Source organism: Bombina bombina, chromosome 4, assembly GCF_027579735.1.
Source record: "Bombina bombina isolate aBomBom1 chromosome 4, aBomBom1.pri, whole genome shotgun sequence".
NCBI lineage: Eukaryota > Metazoa > Chordata > Amphibia > Anura > Bombinatoridae > Bombina > Bombina bombina.
In genome coordinates, this window is record NC_069502.1 from 816,889,263 (window position 1) to 816,909,222 (window position 19,960).

At 41.2% G+C, this 19,960-nt stretch overlaps 1 protein-coding gene across 2 annotated transcripts in view; it reads left to right on the top strand.

The window, feature by feature from the left end:
- Positions 1 to 19,960, top strand: part of LOC128657099 (gastrula zinc finger protein XlCGF26.1-like) — a 48,910-nt gene that overhangs the window by 5,187 nt on the left and 23,763 nt on the right. Inside the window, exons 2-4 of one of the 2 annotated variants that reach the window (XM_053711346.1) lie at positions 4,400 to 4,536; positions 5,960 to 6,086; positions 8,093 to 8,176. In XM_053711346.1, coding sequence (XP_053567321.1) covers positions 4,522 to 4,536; positions 5,960 to 6,086; positions 8,093 to 8,176 — 226 coding nt within the window. In that variant the 5' untranslated portion in view covers positions 4,400 to 4,521. Of the gene's footprint in view, positions 1 to 4,379; positions 4,537 to 5,959; positions 6,087 to 8,092; positions 8,177 to 19,960 lie in introns of those variants that run through there. The other variant, XM_053711345.1, reaches the window with a different exon arrangement.

The following is a 19,960-nucleotide window of genomic DNA, read 5'->3' on the forward strand; positions in this document are numbered from 1 at the left end:
TTCCTCATATTATATAATTTAAATTTTTTTATAGTAAATTATAAGATATGATGAAAATAATGGTATCTTTATAAAGTCCATTTAATGGCGAGAAAAACGGTATATAATATGTGTGGGTACAGTAAAAGAGTAAGAGGAAAATTACAGCTAAACACAAACACCGCAAAAATGTAAAAATAGCCTTGTCCCTTTAAAGGCTGCGAGTGCTGTGTGTGTGTGTGTGTATACATGTGCCCTGTCCCTTTAAGACAGTGTCCCTTTAAGTATTTGTGGTGTTGCAAGCGGATACATACTGTTATCCCTCCCTTTAAAGGGACAGTCAAGTCAAAATAAAACGTTCTTGATTCAGATAGAAAATGTGATTTTAAACAACTTTCTAGTTTACTTCCATTAACAAAATGTGCACAGTCTTTTTATATTTACACTTTTTGCAAGTATTTACATAATATAAGTATATGCATTTGTGATTGGCTGTTGGCTGTCACATGATACAGTGGGAGTGGAAATAGAATTAAAGGACCAGTAAACACAGTAGATTTGCATAAAGACAATGCCATAGGACTTAGTCTGAACTTCACATGAGTAGTAGATTTTTTTCTAACAAATTTAAAAGTTATGTATATTTCCACTCCCCCTGTACCATGTGACAGCAATCAGCCAATCACAAATGCATATATGTATAGTCTGAGTTATTGCACATGCTCAGTAGGAGCTGGTGATCCAAAAAGTGTAAATATAAAAGACTGTGCATTTTTTTTTATTGAAAGTTAATTGGAAAGTTGTTTATTTTACCTGAGTGTCCCTTTAATGTTGAAATTTGTCAAAACAAAATCAACTAATCATTTGAAGTTCAGACTAAGTGCTATTGCATTGTCTTTTTATCATACATTTGTTGATTATGCAAATCTACGGTACTTACTGGTCCTTTAAGATTGAGCATGTGGTGTGACTTTACCCACTAAAGGTTGTGTGTGCCTGCCTCTTTAAGACTGTGCGTGTGGTGTGAGTTTACCCAATAAGTTTGTGTGTGTGCCTGCCCCTTTAACACTCAAAGAAGGAAAGATTGAGAACAGCACAGTTCTGGAGGGGTGCACGTAGGACCAATGGTCTATATCGGGGAAACAATTCGTAAATCTAGGGACCGTATGAGCCAACACCGCTCGAGTATTAGATGTAAGGATCTTGAGGCCTCACTCTCTAGACATTTCCTTGAAAAAGGACATAATATAAGCCAACTTAGGTGGCAAATCATAGACCATATTAAACCTAATAGGAGTGGTCTGGATAGGGAACGCCTCTTAAAACAAAAAGAAATGTGGTGGATCCATAAATTGGACACATAGGCCTCTAGTTAACAATATCTGTCTGACCTGATCCGACAGTGCGGATCAGGTCCGACAGACATTGCTGAATACGGCGAGCAATACGCTTGCCGTATTCAGCATTGCACCAGCAGCTCACAAGAGCTGCTGGTGCAACGCCGCCCCCTGCAGACTCGCGGTCAATCAACCCGATCGTACTCGATCGGGTTGATTCCCGGTGATGTCTGTCCGCCTGCTCAGAGCAGGCGGACAGGTTATGGAGCAGCGATCTTTGTGACCGCTGCTTCATAAGTGCTGTTTCTGGCGAGCCTGCAGGCTCGCCAGAAACACGGGGCATCAAGCTCCATTCGGAGCTTGATACATATGCCCCATTGACACCTAAGGGCTTAAATAGAGAGTATGATCTGTCTTATTTCTAAAAAATGCCATGATTTAAAGGCATTTTTTCCTTAACTATGCATATCTAGAGATCATAGCTGCATCTCTGTTCAGTTTTTTAATCTCAATGAGTTATTTTTAATGTTTATAATAAAAGTTAGTAATAAATAACTTTATAGGCACTTTAGGATTTGTATGGGTGTAATATTAATAAGTTGTCAATAGAAGGAGCAAGGTCTCCACTCTTGGGGCAATGGCGCCAAATGGAAAGTATTTAAAAAGCCACTTTGTTAACATAAGTGTATCAAGCATGATTAAGGGGCTGCGACCCCGAAAAATTGCTATTTATTATATGTGAATAAACTGCCTGAATTGATAAAAAGTGCTGAGGACCATTTTTTGACACATTTGCCCCTTTAACACTGTGTGAGCAGGTGCCAAACTGCCCTTTAAGGTTGCACTGTTTGAACATTACTGTGATCTGTCCCTTTAATACTGTCTATGCGTGTGGTGCTTGTTTACCCTTTGAAGGCTGTGTGTTTTTTGCCTGTCTCTTTTAGTTTAAGACTGTGTGACCAGGCGGTGAGCTGCCCTTTAAGACCGTGCCGTGTGAACATTACTGTGATCTGTCCCTTTAAGATGGTGTGCATGTGGTGCTAGTTGACCCTTTAAAGACTTTGTGGGTTTTTGCCTGTAACATTAAGACTATATGATCACGCGGTGAACTGCCCTTTAAGGCTGTGCTGTGGGAACATTATTTTCTCAGCAGTTTGTACAGTGGGTACTTTCAGGGCTGCTTTAAGTGTCTGTGTACAGTAAACAGTTACAAATGTATAAAAACCTGTAGGCTGAGGGTTTGATGCAATGTATCCATGTAGGTGAGCAGAGCAGGCTGGGGAAAGTCTATCGGGAAAGCAGGGACTTTATACCCCAAAATATGGCCTCCCTTTTTGTTACTTTTTGTTACTGGAGACACAAACACTGCAGTCACTCATCTGAACCCCTAGACCAATTTTACCAAAGTAAAATATTGCTGTATGGCCAGGGAAATAATTTAGACAGCTAATATCAGATTTTACCGCAACCTCTATTGTATACCTTATATAAGGTGCTGGGGAGGAAGGGGTGTGTTGTGTAACCTCTCTATTATAATTATATATCTGTATAAAAGGTACTGGAGAAGGGACTGTGTGTGAGGCAGAGGTAACCTCTTTATACTATTATATATCTATATATAAGGTACTGGGGAGGGGACTATGTGTGAGGCAGAGGGAACATCTCTACAATATTATATATATCCATATATAAGGTACTGGGGAGGGTGTGTTGTCTTTGTCAGAAGGAACCTCTCTATTATAATTATATATCTGTATATAAGGTACTGGAGAGAGGACTTTGTGTGAGACAGAGGGAACCTCTCTACAATAGTATATATATCTATGTATAAGGTACTGGGGAGGGGTGTGTTGTGTGTGTCAGAGGCAACTTTTCTATAATGTACACCTTATATAAGGTGCTGGGGAGGAAGGGGTGTGTTGTGTGTGTGTCAGAGGTAACCTCTCTATTATAATTATATATCTGTATAAAAGGTACTGGAGAAGGGACTGTGTGTGAGGCAGAGCTAACCTCTTTATAATATTATATCTATATATAAGATACTGGGGAGGGGACTATGTGTGAGGCAGAGGGAACCTCTCTACAATATTATATATATCCATATATAAGGTACTGGGGAGGGTGTGTTGTCTTTGTCAGAAGGAACCTCTCTATTATAATTATATATCTGTATATAAGGTACTGGAGAGAGGACTTTGTGTGATACAGAGGGAACCTCTCTACAATATTATATATATCTATGTATAAGGTACTGGGGAGGGGTGTGTTTGTGTGTGTCAGAGGGAACCTCTCTATTATATTATATATCTGTATATAAGGTAGTGGAGAGAGGACTGTGTGTGAGGCAGAGGGAACCTCTCTACAATATTATATATCTATGTATAAGGTACTGGGGAGGGGTGTGTTTGTGTGTGTCAGAGGAAACCTCTCTATTATAATTATATATCTATATATAAGGTATTGGGGAGGGGACTGTGTACAGGTATATAATATTTTAGAGAGGTACCCTCTGCCTCACACACAGTGTGCTTATACAGTGTGTATCGGGCATTGGGGTATAAACCTTTAGGGTTTAGTTTTACCAGAATACCGAGCACCACAGGTATTTTTAGACCCCACCAGTGTATGTAAATTGTTTATTAGGGTCACTCACACTGTTGCTACTGGGGTGAGTGCTGAGTGTCTCAGAGGTCAATAAAACCCACTCAGGGTATAACATTTTTCTCACTGATCCCTTTATTAAGGGGTTTAGGACTGTCTCATCTGGCCTCACCTTGTTAATACTGTAATAACTCATTGGGCGTAGCAGGGATCAGGACATGTGAGAGCTTATTAGCCTTTTCAGATTCTTGTAATTAAGTTCAAACAATATACGTTAGAGAGAGCAGAGAGGATTTTCGAGTCTTAAAGAATCTACAGAAATGTCATTAAAAAGGAAATTAAACATGTATGTAGCGCATTCTGCAGTTTTCCTGAATTATTGAGACATAAGTAAGGTTTGAGTGATGTAGAAACAGATCTGTACATTAATATGTGACATTTACACCCTCCTCTCTAGTTATAATGTTACTCTCATTGACAAGGTGAATACCTGTTGTTCAGTGACATTAAGGATCAAAACCAGTTATTGGAGCATTGGTGCTAATTCACGTGTGACCAACAAGAAGACGACTGAGAAGAACCAAACCTCAGAGATCTACTGTACATGCTGACTGGGGAGGTGAGGATGATAAGTCATATTGTCACTTATCTGCTGTTGTGTGTGGTTATTAATGTATCTGGAATTATAAATGTAATATTACTTATATTTTTAGTCTATGGTAAAAATCACTTAACCATTTAAAAAGCAGAAATGTAAAGATTAGGAGCTGTCCCATTTTAGGTTCAGCACCCTGGATAGATCCTGCTTCTTGGTGGCTACATTTAGCCACCAATAAGCAAGCAAAACCCAGGTTCTGAACCAATAATGGGCCGGCTCCTAAGCTTTACATTCCTGCTTTTTAAAAAACATTAGCAAGAGAATGAAGAAAAATTGATAATAGGAGTAAATTAGAAATTTGCTTAAAATTGCATGCTCTATCTGAATCATTAAATAAATAATTTGGGTTTAGTGTCCCTTTAACTATGCATTCTAAATATTGGCATATTTAAAACTTAAAGTGAATGTCAATTTTGATGAATTAGTGCCTGGTTTTTAATAAACCTATTAAAAACAAGGGCACTTTAATTCATCAAAATTGACATGTCACTAGTTTTCTTCAAAAACTTACCTTTTGATCCTGGCAGCCGCTCCAGCGAATCCCCTAGACGTAAGCCTCTGTGACGTCAGAAATGACGAATCCGGCTTCCTCCAATCACGGCTCCCCCCGGGGGAATCTTGGCCTGATGCAATGCCGTAATTGGAGGAAGCCGGATTCATAATTTTGGACCCGCGAAGACGGCTTGCGACAGGTGGAGGAAGTGCTGGAGCGCTGCCAGGATTAAAAGGTAAGTTTTTGAAGAAAACGGGTGAAATATCAATTTAAATTAACTAAAGTGCCCTTGTTTTTATAGGATTATTAAAAACCGGACACTAATTCATCAAAATTGACATTCACTTTAATTATTAAACAACTTAAAAATAGTCATTGTATTTAAAACTAAAAGTACACATTACATAATAAAAATGCAGTGCAAACAAACATGCTTACATTTTTTTATTTAAGTTGAGAACTCCAGCTCTGTCAGCTGTTTCTTTAGAAAACTCAATTTCTTCTCTTGCTCTCCTGTTTTGTTCCTTGAGACCAGAATAACTTAAGTTGGCCTAATTGCTTCTCCCATCTGTCCTCTTCTGTTTATATCATTATTTAAATTCCTGTCTCAGTTTCCTGTATCTGATCCTCTACATTTCTGATATCCCCAAACATTTCTCCTGGTTCTTGTCTGTGATTCTTCAGATTGTTCTCTATTGACTGTTTCACCACTGAAATTGCCTTATGCGTATATGGGTGATCGTCTGGTGCTGAGCGACCTTTATACAACACACACAGCAATACCCCAGGGTCATCAGACAATCTCTGGATTTGGTCATTGACACAGTCTGTGTGGTTTATACTTTACAATATGAATCCTGTTTTTATGGTTTGAGATTTTTTTATTTTAAGGAACAAATGGAGTTTGATGAAGTTGCAGTTTATTTCTCGGAGGAGGAGTGGGGCTGTTTAGCTGAAGAACAAAAAGAGCTTTATAAGGATGTGATGATGGAGAATTACCAGACCCTCAGCTCTCTAGGTAATAATTTATATAACTCTACAGGGGATGGGACAAAGAGGAAAACACATATAAGTGACACATAAGCTGGGCTTGTGTTAAACAGGTATACAATCTGGGTACAAACAACAAAATTATAGGGCGCCCTCATAAGAAGAAAGCAAGAAATAAGCTTATGGTTACAAAAGCAAACCGTCCCAATAGCGATAGCAAACAATGTCTAATGCGTCAGTGGGCTGAGTATAAAATGTGCAGAGTCTTATAAGTTTGAAGATGAGTCCAAGCCCAGGCTGCTCACTGTAGTGGGATAAGGTTCATCTCCCAGAATCAGTAATCTGTATATAACAAACATAAACAGAGACTCACATGGCCAAGTACAGTAGGATCTGGACTATTAGATGATATAACAAATTAATGCACTCGCATGTAATGTTGTACCAAAAGCGAAAGGTGCAAATCAGGCAGGCTGGATTCTCACAGTCATCAAGCAGACTGGTCTACTGCAAAACACCAATAGCATTGTCAGCAATCCCCCAGCAGACTTGTGTGTGTGTCAGGGGAACGATGAGTATATAGCTACTTTTTTTACCTCATTGTTTTCAATAAATGTAGTTTTGATTTTAAAACTTGCTGTATACTCATCGTTCCCCTGACACATAAGTCTGCTGGGGGATTACTGATAACGTTATTGGTGTTTTGCAGTAGATCAGTCTGCTTGATGACTGTAAGAATCCAGCCTGTCTGATGTGCACCTTTCGCTTTTGGTGCAACATTACACGTGAGTGCATTAATTTATGTTATATCATCTAATAGCACAGATCCTACTGTACTTGGCCATGTGACGCCCCTGTTTATGTTTGTTATCTATAAAATCTGTGAGTTGGTAATAACAGGAATTTTTTGCTTAACCCTTTGAGTGCTAAGCACTTTCCCACCTGGGTGCTAAGAATTTTTAATTTTTTTTTAACTGTAGCTGCTTAGATTCCTGAGATACAGGCTTCTAAGCAGCATGCCCCCTGCTCCTATACTTAACATTGTTAAGTATAAATAAAGTTGCGCGGTGACGTCATCAAGTTATTGCGCGTGATGTCACCACGCAAAACGGGAAGCCCCGGCGGTGCCTGTCACTCTACAGTTACAATCGCCGGGGTAAGAGTGGGTGGGAGCACCCAGATCTCCCTCAAGGTGGGAGAGTGCTAGTGATGGCTCTGAGCCGTCATTAGCACCAGAGTGGGAAACTCTGTGATGGCTCAGAGCCGTCATTAGCACTCAAAGGGTTAATAAAATTATTCATGAGATACACAGCCCTGTGTAACCTTCCCTTGCACTGCTCCCTGCTTGTTCATCTAGCTGAGGTCCCATAACCATTTATACATCACACACTGTGCTACTGGCCCATAGTGATCCTGTCATGCATGTGTGTGGCAGATGCTTCTCGTTCTGTATTTATTAGTATTATGACCCTTGGCAAAGTCTCACTAAGTGCGATGGGAGAAACGAGACATGGACTCCTTGCTCAATGTGCTTAAAGGGATATGGCTGCACCTCATTGATGAGGCTCAAAGGAAGCTAAAACAATCATCTGGGGTTGCTATTTCCCTTATTCAGAGGAGAATTGCCTGGTATTTCAGGGCTGGACTGACCTTGTTAGGCAGGATCAGACTGATTTACATCAGGAACTTTTTTCCTCTGTGAAAAGCACAATTTGGGCTAAAAGAAGCTACACTCAGGTGGTAACTGGGCCATAGAACAAACCACTGAGCTGTTGTTTGTTCCTGGCAGACTGCTTCTCTTTCTGTTTGTGTACTGTGTGTGATGTCATAATACACAGTGAGTGCCCAGTCATAGGCTCTTCATAATAGTTCTAGGTGTGGGAAGCATAATTGCAAATCTATTTTTTTTTCTATAAATTTTTCTTTTATTCAAAAGTTATTTGCGGTTAAGTTAAACTAAATTTCAGCAGCAGGTGTGAAAATAATTTTTTACTGATTTCTATCTAACATAACCTGTTATTTCTGTCCATACAGGATATGTTCATATGAAACCTTTACTTGTTACAAAGATTGAGCATAGAGAGGAGCCGTATGTGAGCAGTTTTCCAATTACCAAAGGTGAGTAGTAAATTCCTACAGTGACAGTTTACTATAAAGTAACATTTCTTGTTTAGTAAATTGATCTGCTGTGGACCAAATATCTTGGCTCACCCTAATAGCACTCACCAACAAAGAGTTGTTTTCTTTTAAGGAGGATGGACATTAGTAAAGAACCTCTCCTGATACCTGATGGTATTCTTTTTGTTCCTCTCTCCTAATAAAATGGACAGTTAGGACTATTATGTGGTAATTTATTTATTAACTGGTACAAATATCTGAACACTTTATTTATGTGTTACTTGTAGTAACTAGAGTTGCCTGCTTTCTGTTATATGGGACCTGGATAGTATTTTTTTTATTTAATACCGCCATTCTTAGCCACATTTATCACGCAATATTTATTTTGCTTTTAGTCTATATGTCTGAGATTTTATTGGATAGATATATGAATAGTGTTAATTGTATATCTTACTCATTACAACTCTTAGAAATCCAAGTGCCTTAACTACTAAAGATGCTGATTCCATATGTTCTTTATGCACTAGAGAGATCTGGAGAGACAGGTGTTTCTGTAGTTCCATTAATAACTCTATTGATCACCATGTTCAACCTCCTCCTGATAAGTTATGTGGAGCCGGATTCATATGTTCTATCTGAATATAAGAAGCCTAGTTACCTCCATTATTAATTGAGTTTGATCCTGGAAATAGGCATTTTTAAAGAATTTATTTCCTTTGCTCTATCTTTGTTTCTGCATTTTAACAATGCTGCATGCACCCTTATTCATGAGACTGATCATATTACATTGGCCACTGCTGATTAGTCATCATTTAGGAAAATACCTGGGTTTCCTGTTTTCTCTGTCACTGATGGAGATGTTTCACACCAAATGGTAAAAAGCTTAGCAACATTTGCAGATTCCTTATAAATTGGTCATTCATATAAAATCCTACATTTGATTTATGCTAATGTGGATCATCTCCCTATACTTGATGCCACCATTACATTATTATAGAGGAAAATTATGTTTGATATGACTGGTTCTAGTTCATTTCATGATACCATGGATAAGAAAATGAAGACCAATTTTGATCAGCTGACCTAGGAAGATATTTTCTAGTCTGACTTGAGCATGGGTGTGACAGGAGTGTTGCAGTACAGGTGTTTATGAGATTGCGGCGGGAGGGGTCTGATCTGAGGAATCATGTGACAAATCACCTACAGGGCCATTAGCTTTATCTTAGCTTTTATGTGGATGTAGAGCTGACAGATTGTCCAAATGGGTTTCAGTAAGCAGATGTTGTTTCACTGTTGTGAGATGTGCTTTAAAGGACCAATAAATACAGTAGAATTGCATAATTAACATGTACATAATAACAAGACAATACAATAACACCTACTCTGAATTTCATAAAAGCAGTAGATTTTCTTCATAAACAGGGAGAGTCCACAGCTGCATTAATTACTTTTGGGAATTCAGAACCTTGCCACCAGGAGGAGGCAAAGACACCCCAGCCAAATGCTTAAATACCTCCCCCACTTCCCTCATCCCCCAGTCATTCTTTGCCTCTCGTTGGCAGAGAAGTGTCAGAAGATTTCGGTTTAGTCTCTTATGGAGTGTCGTACTCTTTGGAATGGGACTGGAGTTTTAAGTAGTCCTGTCAGCCTCTCAGTGAGAGCATAGCTGAAAGTTAGAGTCCGGAGATGCAGGAAGAGTCTTTCGTGGAACCATCCCGACTCATATTAACAGCTCCATTAGCAAACCGCATTGACGAGTTTCGCTGCCTGCTTTCTTCTCTCAAGTCGATGTCAGAAGCGATGCTACTATCTGTCACACTTGAAGGGCTGTGTTCCTGGTCCACGGCGTAGATTCTGGTAAGATTGCTTCATTTTACTTTCAATATGGAAATGTAGTGTAATGAAGACAGGGTCTCAGTGGGACTCCTTTTATCTTTGGAATCAAGGGTTAATATCTCCTGAGGGGGGTTATTGAACAGGGGGGGACTTTAATCATGTTTGTTATGTTATTCTGTCTGCTAAAGTGTAGTGATACCAGCCTTTTTTGCAGGCTGCGCGGTCTTTACGGGCTTGCACGCTTTTTCTTGGACTGCACGGTACACCTTGTGACTGGGCATGGTCATGTTTTTGTCCTCCATTTCTGTATTCCTGACCGTATGGTGATGGAGAGAGTCTGTTTCAATAAAGTCTGGGTCATAGGAGGTGGTGAGTGCCCCAGCCATTGGGGGTGTAAGGTGCTGTTTATTTTCTGTCCATATTTACAATCTCCAAGTTATGGAGGATTCTGATTTTTTTTGGAGACGGAAGTCTCTGATACAGATTCTACTTCTTGGGAAGAATATGAATTGGCCCGGGTGATTCATGCCCATCAGTTGTGTTCCGAATGCCGCTTTAGCGTGCTCTATTCTCCGGAAATGGGAAACTTAGAGTCTGCTGAGCCATCCGCCCCTGAGGATTCCACATCCGCGAGGCGCATGCCCTAGAACCTTCTTTTGCTACGCAGGTGTCCCAAATGCCATTTATCCTTCTCCGGAAGTCAGCTTGTTTCCTCCAGAGGTTACTGTACGGTTCCGCATGGCCATATCTATTGCGCTGGCGCATTTACATCTTCCAGGGAGATATTGTCCGTGTTCTGTTAACAAGGGCTCGTCAGGCGTGGAATCGTCTGGTCCAGATCAGCCCTCTGGGGAAGCGGTTTCCTCTGAGGCTTCAGGGGTTCAATCCTCAGGGCCAGGGTCATCAGTTGCCTCAGTGGATGTAAGTCTTGCCTTTCGCTATAGACTGGCGCGCCTTCGTGTCCTGCTGAGGTATGTTTTGGCAGTGCTGCAGAATTCCAGTCCTATTAGGTTGGTAGATCCTCGGTCTTTCGTTCCAGACGGCAAGCAGGGTTAGACGAATAGGGATGAAGTCAATCTCCTTGTCGTCTCCTTTTTCTTTTTTGAGTATCTTCTTCCATTTTTGAGCTTTGGAAGAATTTGATCTCTGACTGGCTGGTCCTGTTAGTGTGTCCGTTCTTCTTGGGCGTTAACCTGCAGGTGTTGCCCTTATTTTATGTTGATCCGGTTATGATGTATTGTATTTAATTTAATTTTGGAAGCTCATGTCTGTTATAATTTTTTTCCTTTGGAAACATTTTCTTTTCTGGAATTTGATACTAGCGATTTTGTGGTCGCATTGGCAGCTTCTACGGAAGTTATGTGAAAAGTTAGGACATATTATGTCTATCGTTTGTCTGTTTAATTTGTCTATCCCTTCTAGGGTGGCGACTACCTGTGGCCTTGGACAGTTTCTTGGGTGCCCCCTGTATCTGGTCCAGTTGGGATGCCGATTGGCTCACTCTTGTGTTGAGTTTCGTTTTTTTGTTTAGTTACAAGTTATAGGTGGCGTTTTTGTTCCTAGAAGTCAGGCTGGTCCATATTTGTTCTTCTGGGGGCATCAGAGGGGATTGTGCTCAGTCCTCATTGGCCTTTGCATTCTTAGCTGGCAGGTTTTCCAAGGTTCGGATCCTGCTACGGCGTACTCTGTAGGCTACTGGGTCAGGTGCTAGAGTTTTTCTCCTTCCCAGTGGGTTGGAGGTTCAGAGGATTCCATGGAAAAAGTTTCTGGTGTCGTATCCTCGTCTTCTCTTTTGAGGCTTCCTTTGGGATTGTCCTCTTGGACTCTGTTTCCTTGATGACAATACCTCTTCCTTTGGGTCGAGGCTGATGGGCCTTTTGTTCCCTTCCTTGGGGTTGGCCTTCTGGTAATCTGTTTCAGGAAGTTAGGGCCTTTTGGCCTTTTTCTACTTCCGGGATCTCGTCTGCTCCCATATTTTTAGAGGTTGCAGATTAGGTTGTCTCCTTTTTTTCCCTGTGTTTGCCCTTGCTTAGGCGTCTTGGGTTTTCATCCACCAGGGTTTAGGATGCTCGTTCATTCATTAATTCCTCGAGTGGTAGGGGTTTCCGGGAAGATGATTCTGAGAGGATCTTGGAGACTACTGTTGTCTTCTCAATCCAGATTTTCTAAGGGTTGAGCTCGGTTCCCTTGTACGTTTACCTTAGTCTTTGGACTTGGTGGGTGTTATCCCTAGAGCCTTTAGGGTCAACCAGAGTAGCTGGGTGGCTTTGATCATTGCCTCGCACCCTTTAAGTTGGGAGTTGTATCCTGCTGTGGGTGTCTTTTAAGCAATCTGTGTCTGGGACACTTACGTGAGAGTTCAGTGTCCAAGGTGCCTTGGATATGACTGTGATTGCATCACCTGTGGTGCAAAGTCTGCTCTGGATGGGGTAACCCGGTGGTTCCTCAGGGGTTATTAGTTTGTTTAAAGCCGGCTCCGAGTTCCGGGGTGTCAGGGTTCCCTGTAGAGTTATATAAATTATTACCTAGAGAGCTGAGGGTCTGATAATTCTCCATCATCACCTTCAGAAACATCACCCAAATTTTGAGAACGGAAAATATTAGATACAGGTGAGGGTATCCGACAAAGCTAATAGTTTCATAGAATGGAGAGACTCATACAATCATAGCCCCCCAGGAAGGGTTTGATTTGTTAAAGGAATGGGGTCTAGTCTCGGCTGAGTCCCGAACAACAACTGACTCTATGCATCCTAAGAATAGTTCTGAGGTTTCACGTTTGGCCCTACAGCTGCAACGGTCTAGTGCAGTGGAAGCTCCTCTAGCCACTAAAATTCGAGCTGTGGCTCCTGATTTCACCCCTAGGCCACAACGGCCCACTACATGACAATAAATATCTCCTGCTTCTTTGCTGGACTGAATATGATATGATAACACTTCTTCATATAATATACGTGTATTTATGTGGTTTGTTAATTATATTTTTTCTATGACTAGATGCCTGCTTAGTGTAAGGAGTGGAGGGATTCGGGACTTCTCACAAGAGGTTGTAAATCTACCTAGAAGCATTTTGCCTCTACCCTTTAAATACTCTTTTCTCAATAGCTGAGACTCATGGGTACCCTCAACTCCTTTAAATATTTTAGGTTGAATAATCTTTATCAGGCATTTAGTAAAATTTGTTCAGAATTGTTTATAGTAACAACTAGAATGTAAGAGTATTGATATAGAATAAATTAGACCTATTGCACTGAATGTAAAGTTATGTTATTTCGTTAGTTCACTTGAGAGACACCATTGTTGTCTAATAGTTCACACTCACCCATAGATAGTCAATCCACTCATACAAGTTGCTTTACTTGTACCGCCCCCCCCCCCTCATTTACGCAAATTGTATTTGTGTTATCCCCTTTTAAGGGGACTGGAGAAGTCAGTCTAATTCCTAGATAAACTTCTCCTTTTGGTAATCCAGTGGTTCACCATACTTGTTAATGTACTCACGTCTTAAGTAGTTAATACATAATTCGTCTGGTTCAAACTTAATGATATATATTGTATTTGTTATATTGCACAGTTTACTTTTGCGTTCATTTTGCTCCTTTTTCTAAGTGAAAACTATAGGTCTTTCGGGACTTGATCCCCTGTGGCTTTTCTGACCATTGATCCGATGATACAGATCTAAGACCACCGGGAGTCACATTCAGGTGCGCAGATCCAGGCGGGGTGAGTTGAATACCTAAACCCTCTTCCTTTCCTTTTCCTCTTCACATCTTCCTCTCTTCCTAAGCCCACAATGGCGACAACCCCCAATAACATCTCTTTCGCAACATTAAATGTTAAGGGACTTAATTCACAGGAAAAAAGAAGTATGCTCACTAACACTATGAAGGCTCTAAAAATGCGAGTTATATTTTTACAAGAAACTCACTGGCTAGCATCATCCCAGAATCCGTACAGAACCCCAGATTACCCTATAGTGATTCTAGCCTCCCATTCTGAGAAGTCTAATGGTGTAGCCATTGCCATACACAAATCTATACACTTTGAACACATCAATGTAGAGAAAGACAGGGGAGGTTTCTCCTGCTCAAATGTGAACTAAATGGTATTTTATTCACATTGGTTAATATATATGCCCCGAACCAATCACAATCCAATTTCCTGAAGGGGATACTGTCTAAAGTTGAGAAACATAAAGTCGGAACTATAGTCCTGGGTGGAGATTTTAATATGGTGTGGGACCCCCTAGTTGACAAGAAAGTCCCAAGAGGGAAAAAAATTGACTCATACACCATAGATACTGCCAACTAATTTTGTCAGTACATAATCCAACACAATTTATATGACATTTGGAGGGCACATCATCACAACGACAGAGACTATACTTAATTTTCCACACCCCATAATTCTTACTCAAGACTTGATCATTTTTTCACTGACTCATGGTCACTTTACAGAGTTTTAACGTCACATATTAGGGTTTGCTCATGGTCAGACCATGATATCCTTACGTTCACCCTCTCCACTGATTTAACCAAAATGTCTAGACCTAGTTGGAAATTCCCGAAACAAGCACTCCAAGACCTCCCTCCAGAACTCTATAACTGAGTTCTTGAGAATAAACGAATCCCCAGATATGTCATCTCAAACAGTATGGGCTACTTTAAAAGCATACGTGAGAGGGATATGTATTAGGAGACAGGCAATGCTTAGACGTCAAGCAGGAGCTCCCTTAGGCCTTCTTATGGCTGAATTACGATCTGTAGAACAAGAAAATAAAAACTCCATCCATGCCTCTAGCTGACAAAATTAAAAAAACTTAGAGCACAACTGGCAGACAGAGAACTAGAGAGAGTGAAGGAATCCTACACTCGATTCAGGAAGTTAATGTACTGTCAGGGCAATAAGGCCTCGACACTTCTAGCTCATAAATTGAGAGGTAGAACCGCGGCAGCCAGGATACTGTCACTCAAACGGGGGACTATATTGGTCTTTTCGCCTAAGGAAATCGGAGAAACTTTTGCCGCCTATTATTCCGAACTATATCATCTCCAACCCTCAATGGCTGGCAGAGAATCCTCTGTACAAAATATAGTTGACTTCCTACGAAACCTAAACCTGCCAACTTTACCAGAGGGGGATAAGGAGGTGCTTGGGGCCCCATTTTCTTTGGCTGAACTTAACTTAGCCATTAAACACACCCAAAATAATAAGGCTCCTGGTCCAGACGGATATCCGGTGGCCTTTTACAATCTATTCAAGACAGAGTTAAATAAGATCCTCCTCAAGGTTTTCTCAGAGGCCCGAGAGTCAGGTTCGTTCCACAGGGAATTTTTGCAGGCAATAATTCTACTTATCTCTAAGCCGAACAAAGATCCTTCACAGTGTACCAGTTAAAGACCGATCTCATTGATCAATGGCGATGTAAAGTTGTATGCAAAACTTTGGGCCAATCGCCTCAATAGCCTGCTCCCGAAGGTGGTACACTCTGATCAGGTCGCTCTCTTTGACCTTGTTTCCAAGTTTGGTGCCCATAGCTATTACAAGGTCAATGTTTCCAAGACTGAGGCTTTGTCTGTTGGTATCCCTACATTTGAACTGGATGTTCTGCAAACGTCGTATTCCTTTCAGTGGTCACAAAACACCTTTCAACACTTAGGAGTGCAGCTAGGCCCGGACCCGCAGTTAGTAATTTCCATAAATTACTCAGATATTATTAGAGAAGTCACTGAGCTCACCACCTCCTGGAGTCTTAAGGAGATCTCATGGTTAGGCCGTATAGCATCTTTTAAAATGACGGTCCTACCCAAAATTCTCTACTATTTTCGCTGTATTCCTCTTAATGTGCCTAGTGCCCTAATAGATAAGCTCCAATCTCTTGGTCAAAATTATATCTGGGGTAAGTCTAAACCTCGTATTGCAGCGAAAATACTCCAGAAAAAATATGAGCAGGGAGGGGTAGCTATGCCTAGCATACGCGGTTACTACGAAGCTGCCAGGCTCTCTCACATTTTAGCATGGGCGGACAAAGGAGAACCGCAAGGGTGGAAGAGCATATAGAGGCTTTTGACCTTCCCGTGGGTTTGGGCTTAGCTGACTTACCCTGGATCCCTGACTACCGGTTAGATTCTCTGGGAATTAAGAATGTCATTGTTAGAGAAAATTTAAAAGCTTGTTATAATCTTAGGAATCAACCTGAGGTCGCCCCGCATCCATCTCCTATACATTCTTTACCAGCCTTGCTTGCAGCCCTGCCTGATACGCATGTGCTACAATGGGGTGAGTGGGACTTGAGACTGGTTTCCCACTTATACCCCTCGGGCACTCTGCTCACTCCGAACAATATAGGATCTGTCATTCAAGACCCCCCTCTATGGGCCACTTTTGAATATTCCAGACTGTATGCCTTCTTGATATCTTGGGGATTCCCTAAAGTTTCCAATAGACCCCTGACCAACTGGGAAAAATTGTGGCAGCTCCATGTCAAGACTCCTAGACTTATATCATTCCACTATAATTTACTACAGACGTCCACGAACAAGGACAGACCCTGGCAACTTAGGGCCTGGGAGGGAGACTTATCCAGACCAATCACGGACAAGGACCTACATATAGCTATGATGTTAACTAAGAAGACTGTACACTGTGCAAACACCCTATAATCATACATGAAACTGTTCCTGAAATGGTATTATACCCCTTCCAGACTTTCGCAGATGTTTCCTACAACATCCCCTCTCTGTTGGAGAGAATGCGAACTGAGAGGCTCAGATATACATATATGGTGGGACTGCCCAAAATTAAAACCCATATGGAATCAAATATCTAACCTTTGCTCTACTCTTGGGCTGACTGTCTTGCTCACCCCTGAGCTCGCTTTACTACACATGTTCCCACAAAGTGTCCCTACTCCCCTGTCTAAGCTGATAATCTTTATTCTCGCGGCCACGAAGTTGGCGATAGCTAGAGCATGGAAGCGGTCCCAACCCCCAGATATAACAGCTGTCACCTCTATAATGCAGATATATGCCAAGATGGAACAAAGCTTTTACTTTTGTATGGACAAGGAGGACCTCTATTGGCAGATTTGGGAACCCTGGTTTAGCTATCAGGAAGACAAACTCGCAGACACGATGCGGTCCCTAGACACCCCCATTAGTGTAATTTAGTTCTGCAATTTGATGTTAATCTGCTACCTAGCTAAGGACCCTCACCTACTCCCTCTTATCCTTAAATTTTGGCTCGTACCCCCCCTCCTTCTCTATTCCCCCTCTCCCCCCTCTCTCCTCCCTATAATATGCAACCTGTTACCCCCGCCCTACCTCTTATCCTTTTCTTGTCTCACCTCTTCTGGAGCTGCTTCCCCCGTCTGGAGATGTGCTCTAGGGCTACTGGAAGAAGTATGTTAAAAGCTATCTTTTGGCTGACTTCCCGAAGCCATCATGATGTTTAGTCAATATCTGCGACTATTGTATTACACTAGTCTCTACATTTAAGTTCTATTGATAACTATTGTTCATTTTGTATGATCTCCTAAATTAAGGAGACTTTATGTATGTATGACATAATCTTTTGATTGTCCATGAGGACATTCTTACTGTGTTTACTGAGCGATTATTGTCAGACCTATGATTGTAAAAGAAATTGATGAACCTGCTGTTGTTATTAACAAGTTTATTTTACAATAAAAATTACTTTTGGGGAAAAAAAAAAGTGTCTTATATCAAAGTCTTTTCCACTATTAGCTGAAAATATCTTAGTCCTTTCCACATAAGGACAAAAAACACTTTTGCCACATGGAAAGCTGCCTTTTATGTCCCTGTTTTTAATCAGCTAATTCGCAGGAGACAAACATCTGACATATCTGTCCTGGACAAGTATGTCCTTCAAACTTATGGCTTTTCGAACCGTTAGAAGTGGAAAGTCTCCAACCACCTCTTTTAACTTATCATCTAACTGAAGGAGATGCTAGTTTTTGGATAGAGACAATTTAATATCCTCCATTGACAGTTAAATGAGGTTATATTTCTTAACACCTCCGGTATGGAGGTTAGATAATTGAGCAGTTGGGAAGTGTATATGTGCTGCTTTGCTCCTTCTAACACTGGAGAACTTGTGTGGGTTTTTTGATGAAGAGGTGCGACTTAGTCACTTATGGCTCATGATGGATTTTTTTACTATTGCTGGGGCTCATAAGCGCTACGCAGCTTCAATTCAGCTTGTGAGCTTTTCCTCCGATATGGTTGTGGTCTCTTTAGTTGCAGTCATGTGACCGGTGTGTTCGGCTAGTTGGAAGCCTCTATTGCATGAGTGACAATATACTCCTGATTACTTCAGCGATACCGCTTGAGGGTAAGAGTAAGTAAGAGTAAGTAAGAGTAAGAGTAAGTGCCCCAGCTAAAGTTGCAGGGCAGAGGTGCCATTTTTATATTAAAAGATTTTTGCTGTTATTTCTTACTGTTGAGACAGCATTCCCACCACTATGGAGGATACTAATGTTAACCCCTCTGAGGGGTTCCCTATTAATGTATGTAATACTTGTTTATTTTGTGAGGAAAATATGGTTTGTCCTCCTGCATAATTCTGTTCTACATGCCTAAGTTCAGTATTACTAGCCAAGAAGGAGTCTAAGTCTGCCCCCCCCCCCTCTAGTAAATTTATGCATTCTGAGCCTTCCACCGCTCAGGACCCTGTTGTCCAAGATATGCCGTTATTTTTGCCGCTGTCCCCTTTAATCCTATTTCACAAACCGTGCCCCATGGTGCAGATTTTGCTTCTCAACTGTAAATCGCTGTCTCAGCTGCGCTAAATTCTATTCCTACCTCTGGTAAACGTAAAAGAAAAGTTATACCTATTTCTATTGATTTGGGGGTTAATCCTTCTATTCATTCCGAGTTAACTAGTTTGTCTCACCCCTCTGAGGATGAACTGACTTCTATAGCTTCTGAGGTTAAACTTTCAGAGTCTGAGGTTTTAGAGATGAAATCTGTTATCCCTGAGGAATCTAACTTCAGATTTAAATTAGAACACACCTCAGTTTCCTGCTGAAGGATGTCATGTCTTCAAGCAGTCTGGCGAACCCAAGATCCCTAAATTATTAGGGTATATGAATTCAAGAAAACTTCTGGAGATTTTTCCGGCCCGGATGGCGGACATTATTTTGAAGGAATGGGAAAGAATTGGGACTCCTTTTTCCCCTAACATTTAAAAAGATGTTCCCAGTTCCAGACTCCAATTTTGAAATTTCCATCCCTAAGGTGGATGGAGCCATTCCAACTCTTGCTAAGAGAGCTACTATTCCACTAGACCCCATGGACAGGAAGTTAGAGGGTTACTTAAGGAGAATGTTTCAGCACATGGGTTTTCTTTTTCAACCTGCCGCAGCAGTGGCTGCCGTTGCAGGTGCATCAACATACTGGTGTGATTCTTTATCTGAGATAATTGAGGTTGAATCACCTCTAGAAGAGATCCATGATCATATCAAGATAGCTAATTCTTTCATCTGTGACGCTAACATGCAGATTATCCACCTGAATGTTAAGTTTTCAGGTTTCACAGTACTATCTCGCAGGGCCCTTTGGTTAAAGTCTTGGTCCGCAGATATGGTCTCCAAGACTAAACTCTCCTCCCTGCCTTTCAAGGGGAAGGTTCTGTGTGGTCAAGGCATGGAATCATTTTCATGGTTACTGGTAGGAAGGGATCCTTCCTTCTCCAGGATAGGAAGGTAAAATCTAAGGGCCGGCAACCATATAATTTTTGTTCCTTTAGTTCAGACAAGGTTCAGAGGACACATTCCTCCTCCAAGCCTGTCCAGTCTAAGGAGACATGGAAGCCCAGTCCTGGAACGAATCCAAACAGGCCAAAATGTCCACAGATAACAAATATGCATGAAGAGGCGGCTCCCGATCCGGGGATGGATTGAGTAGGGGGCAGATTGTCCTTTTTCTCAGA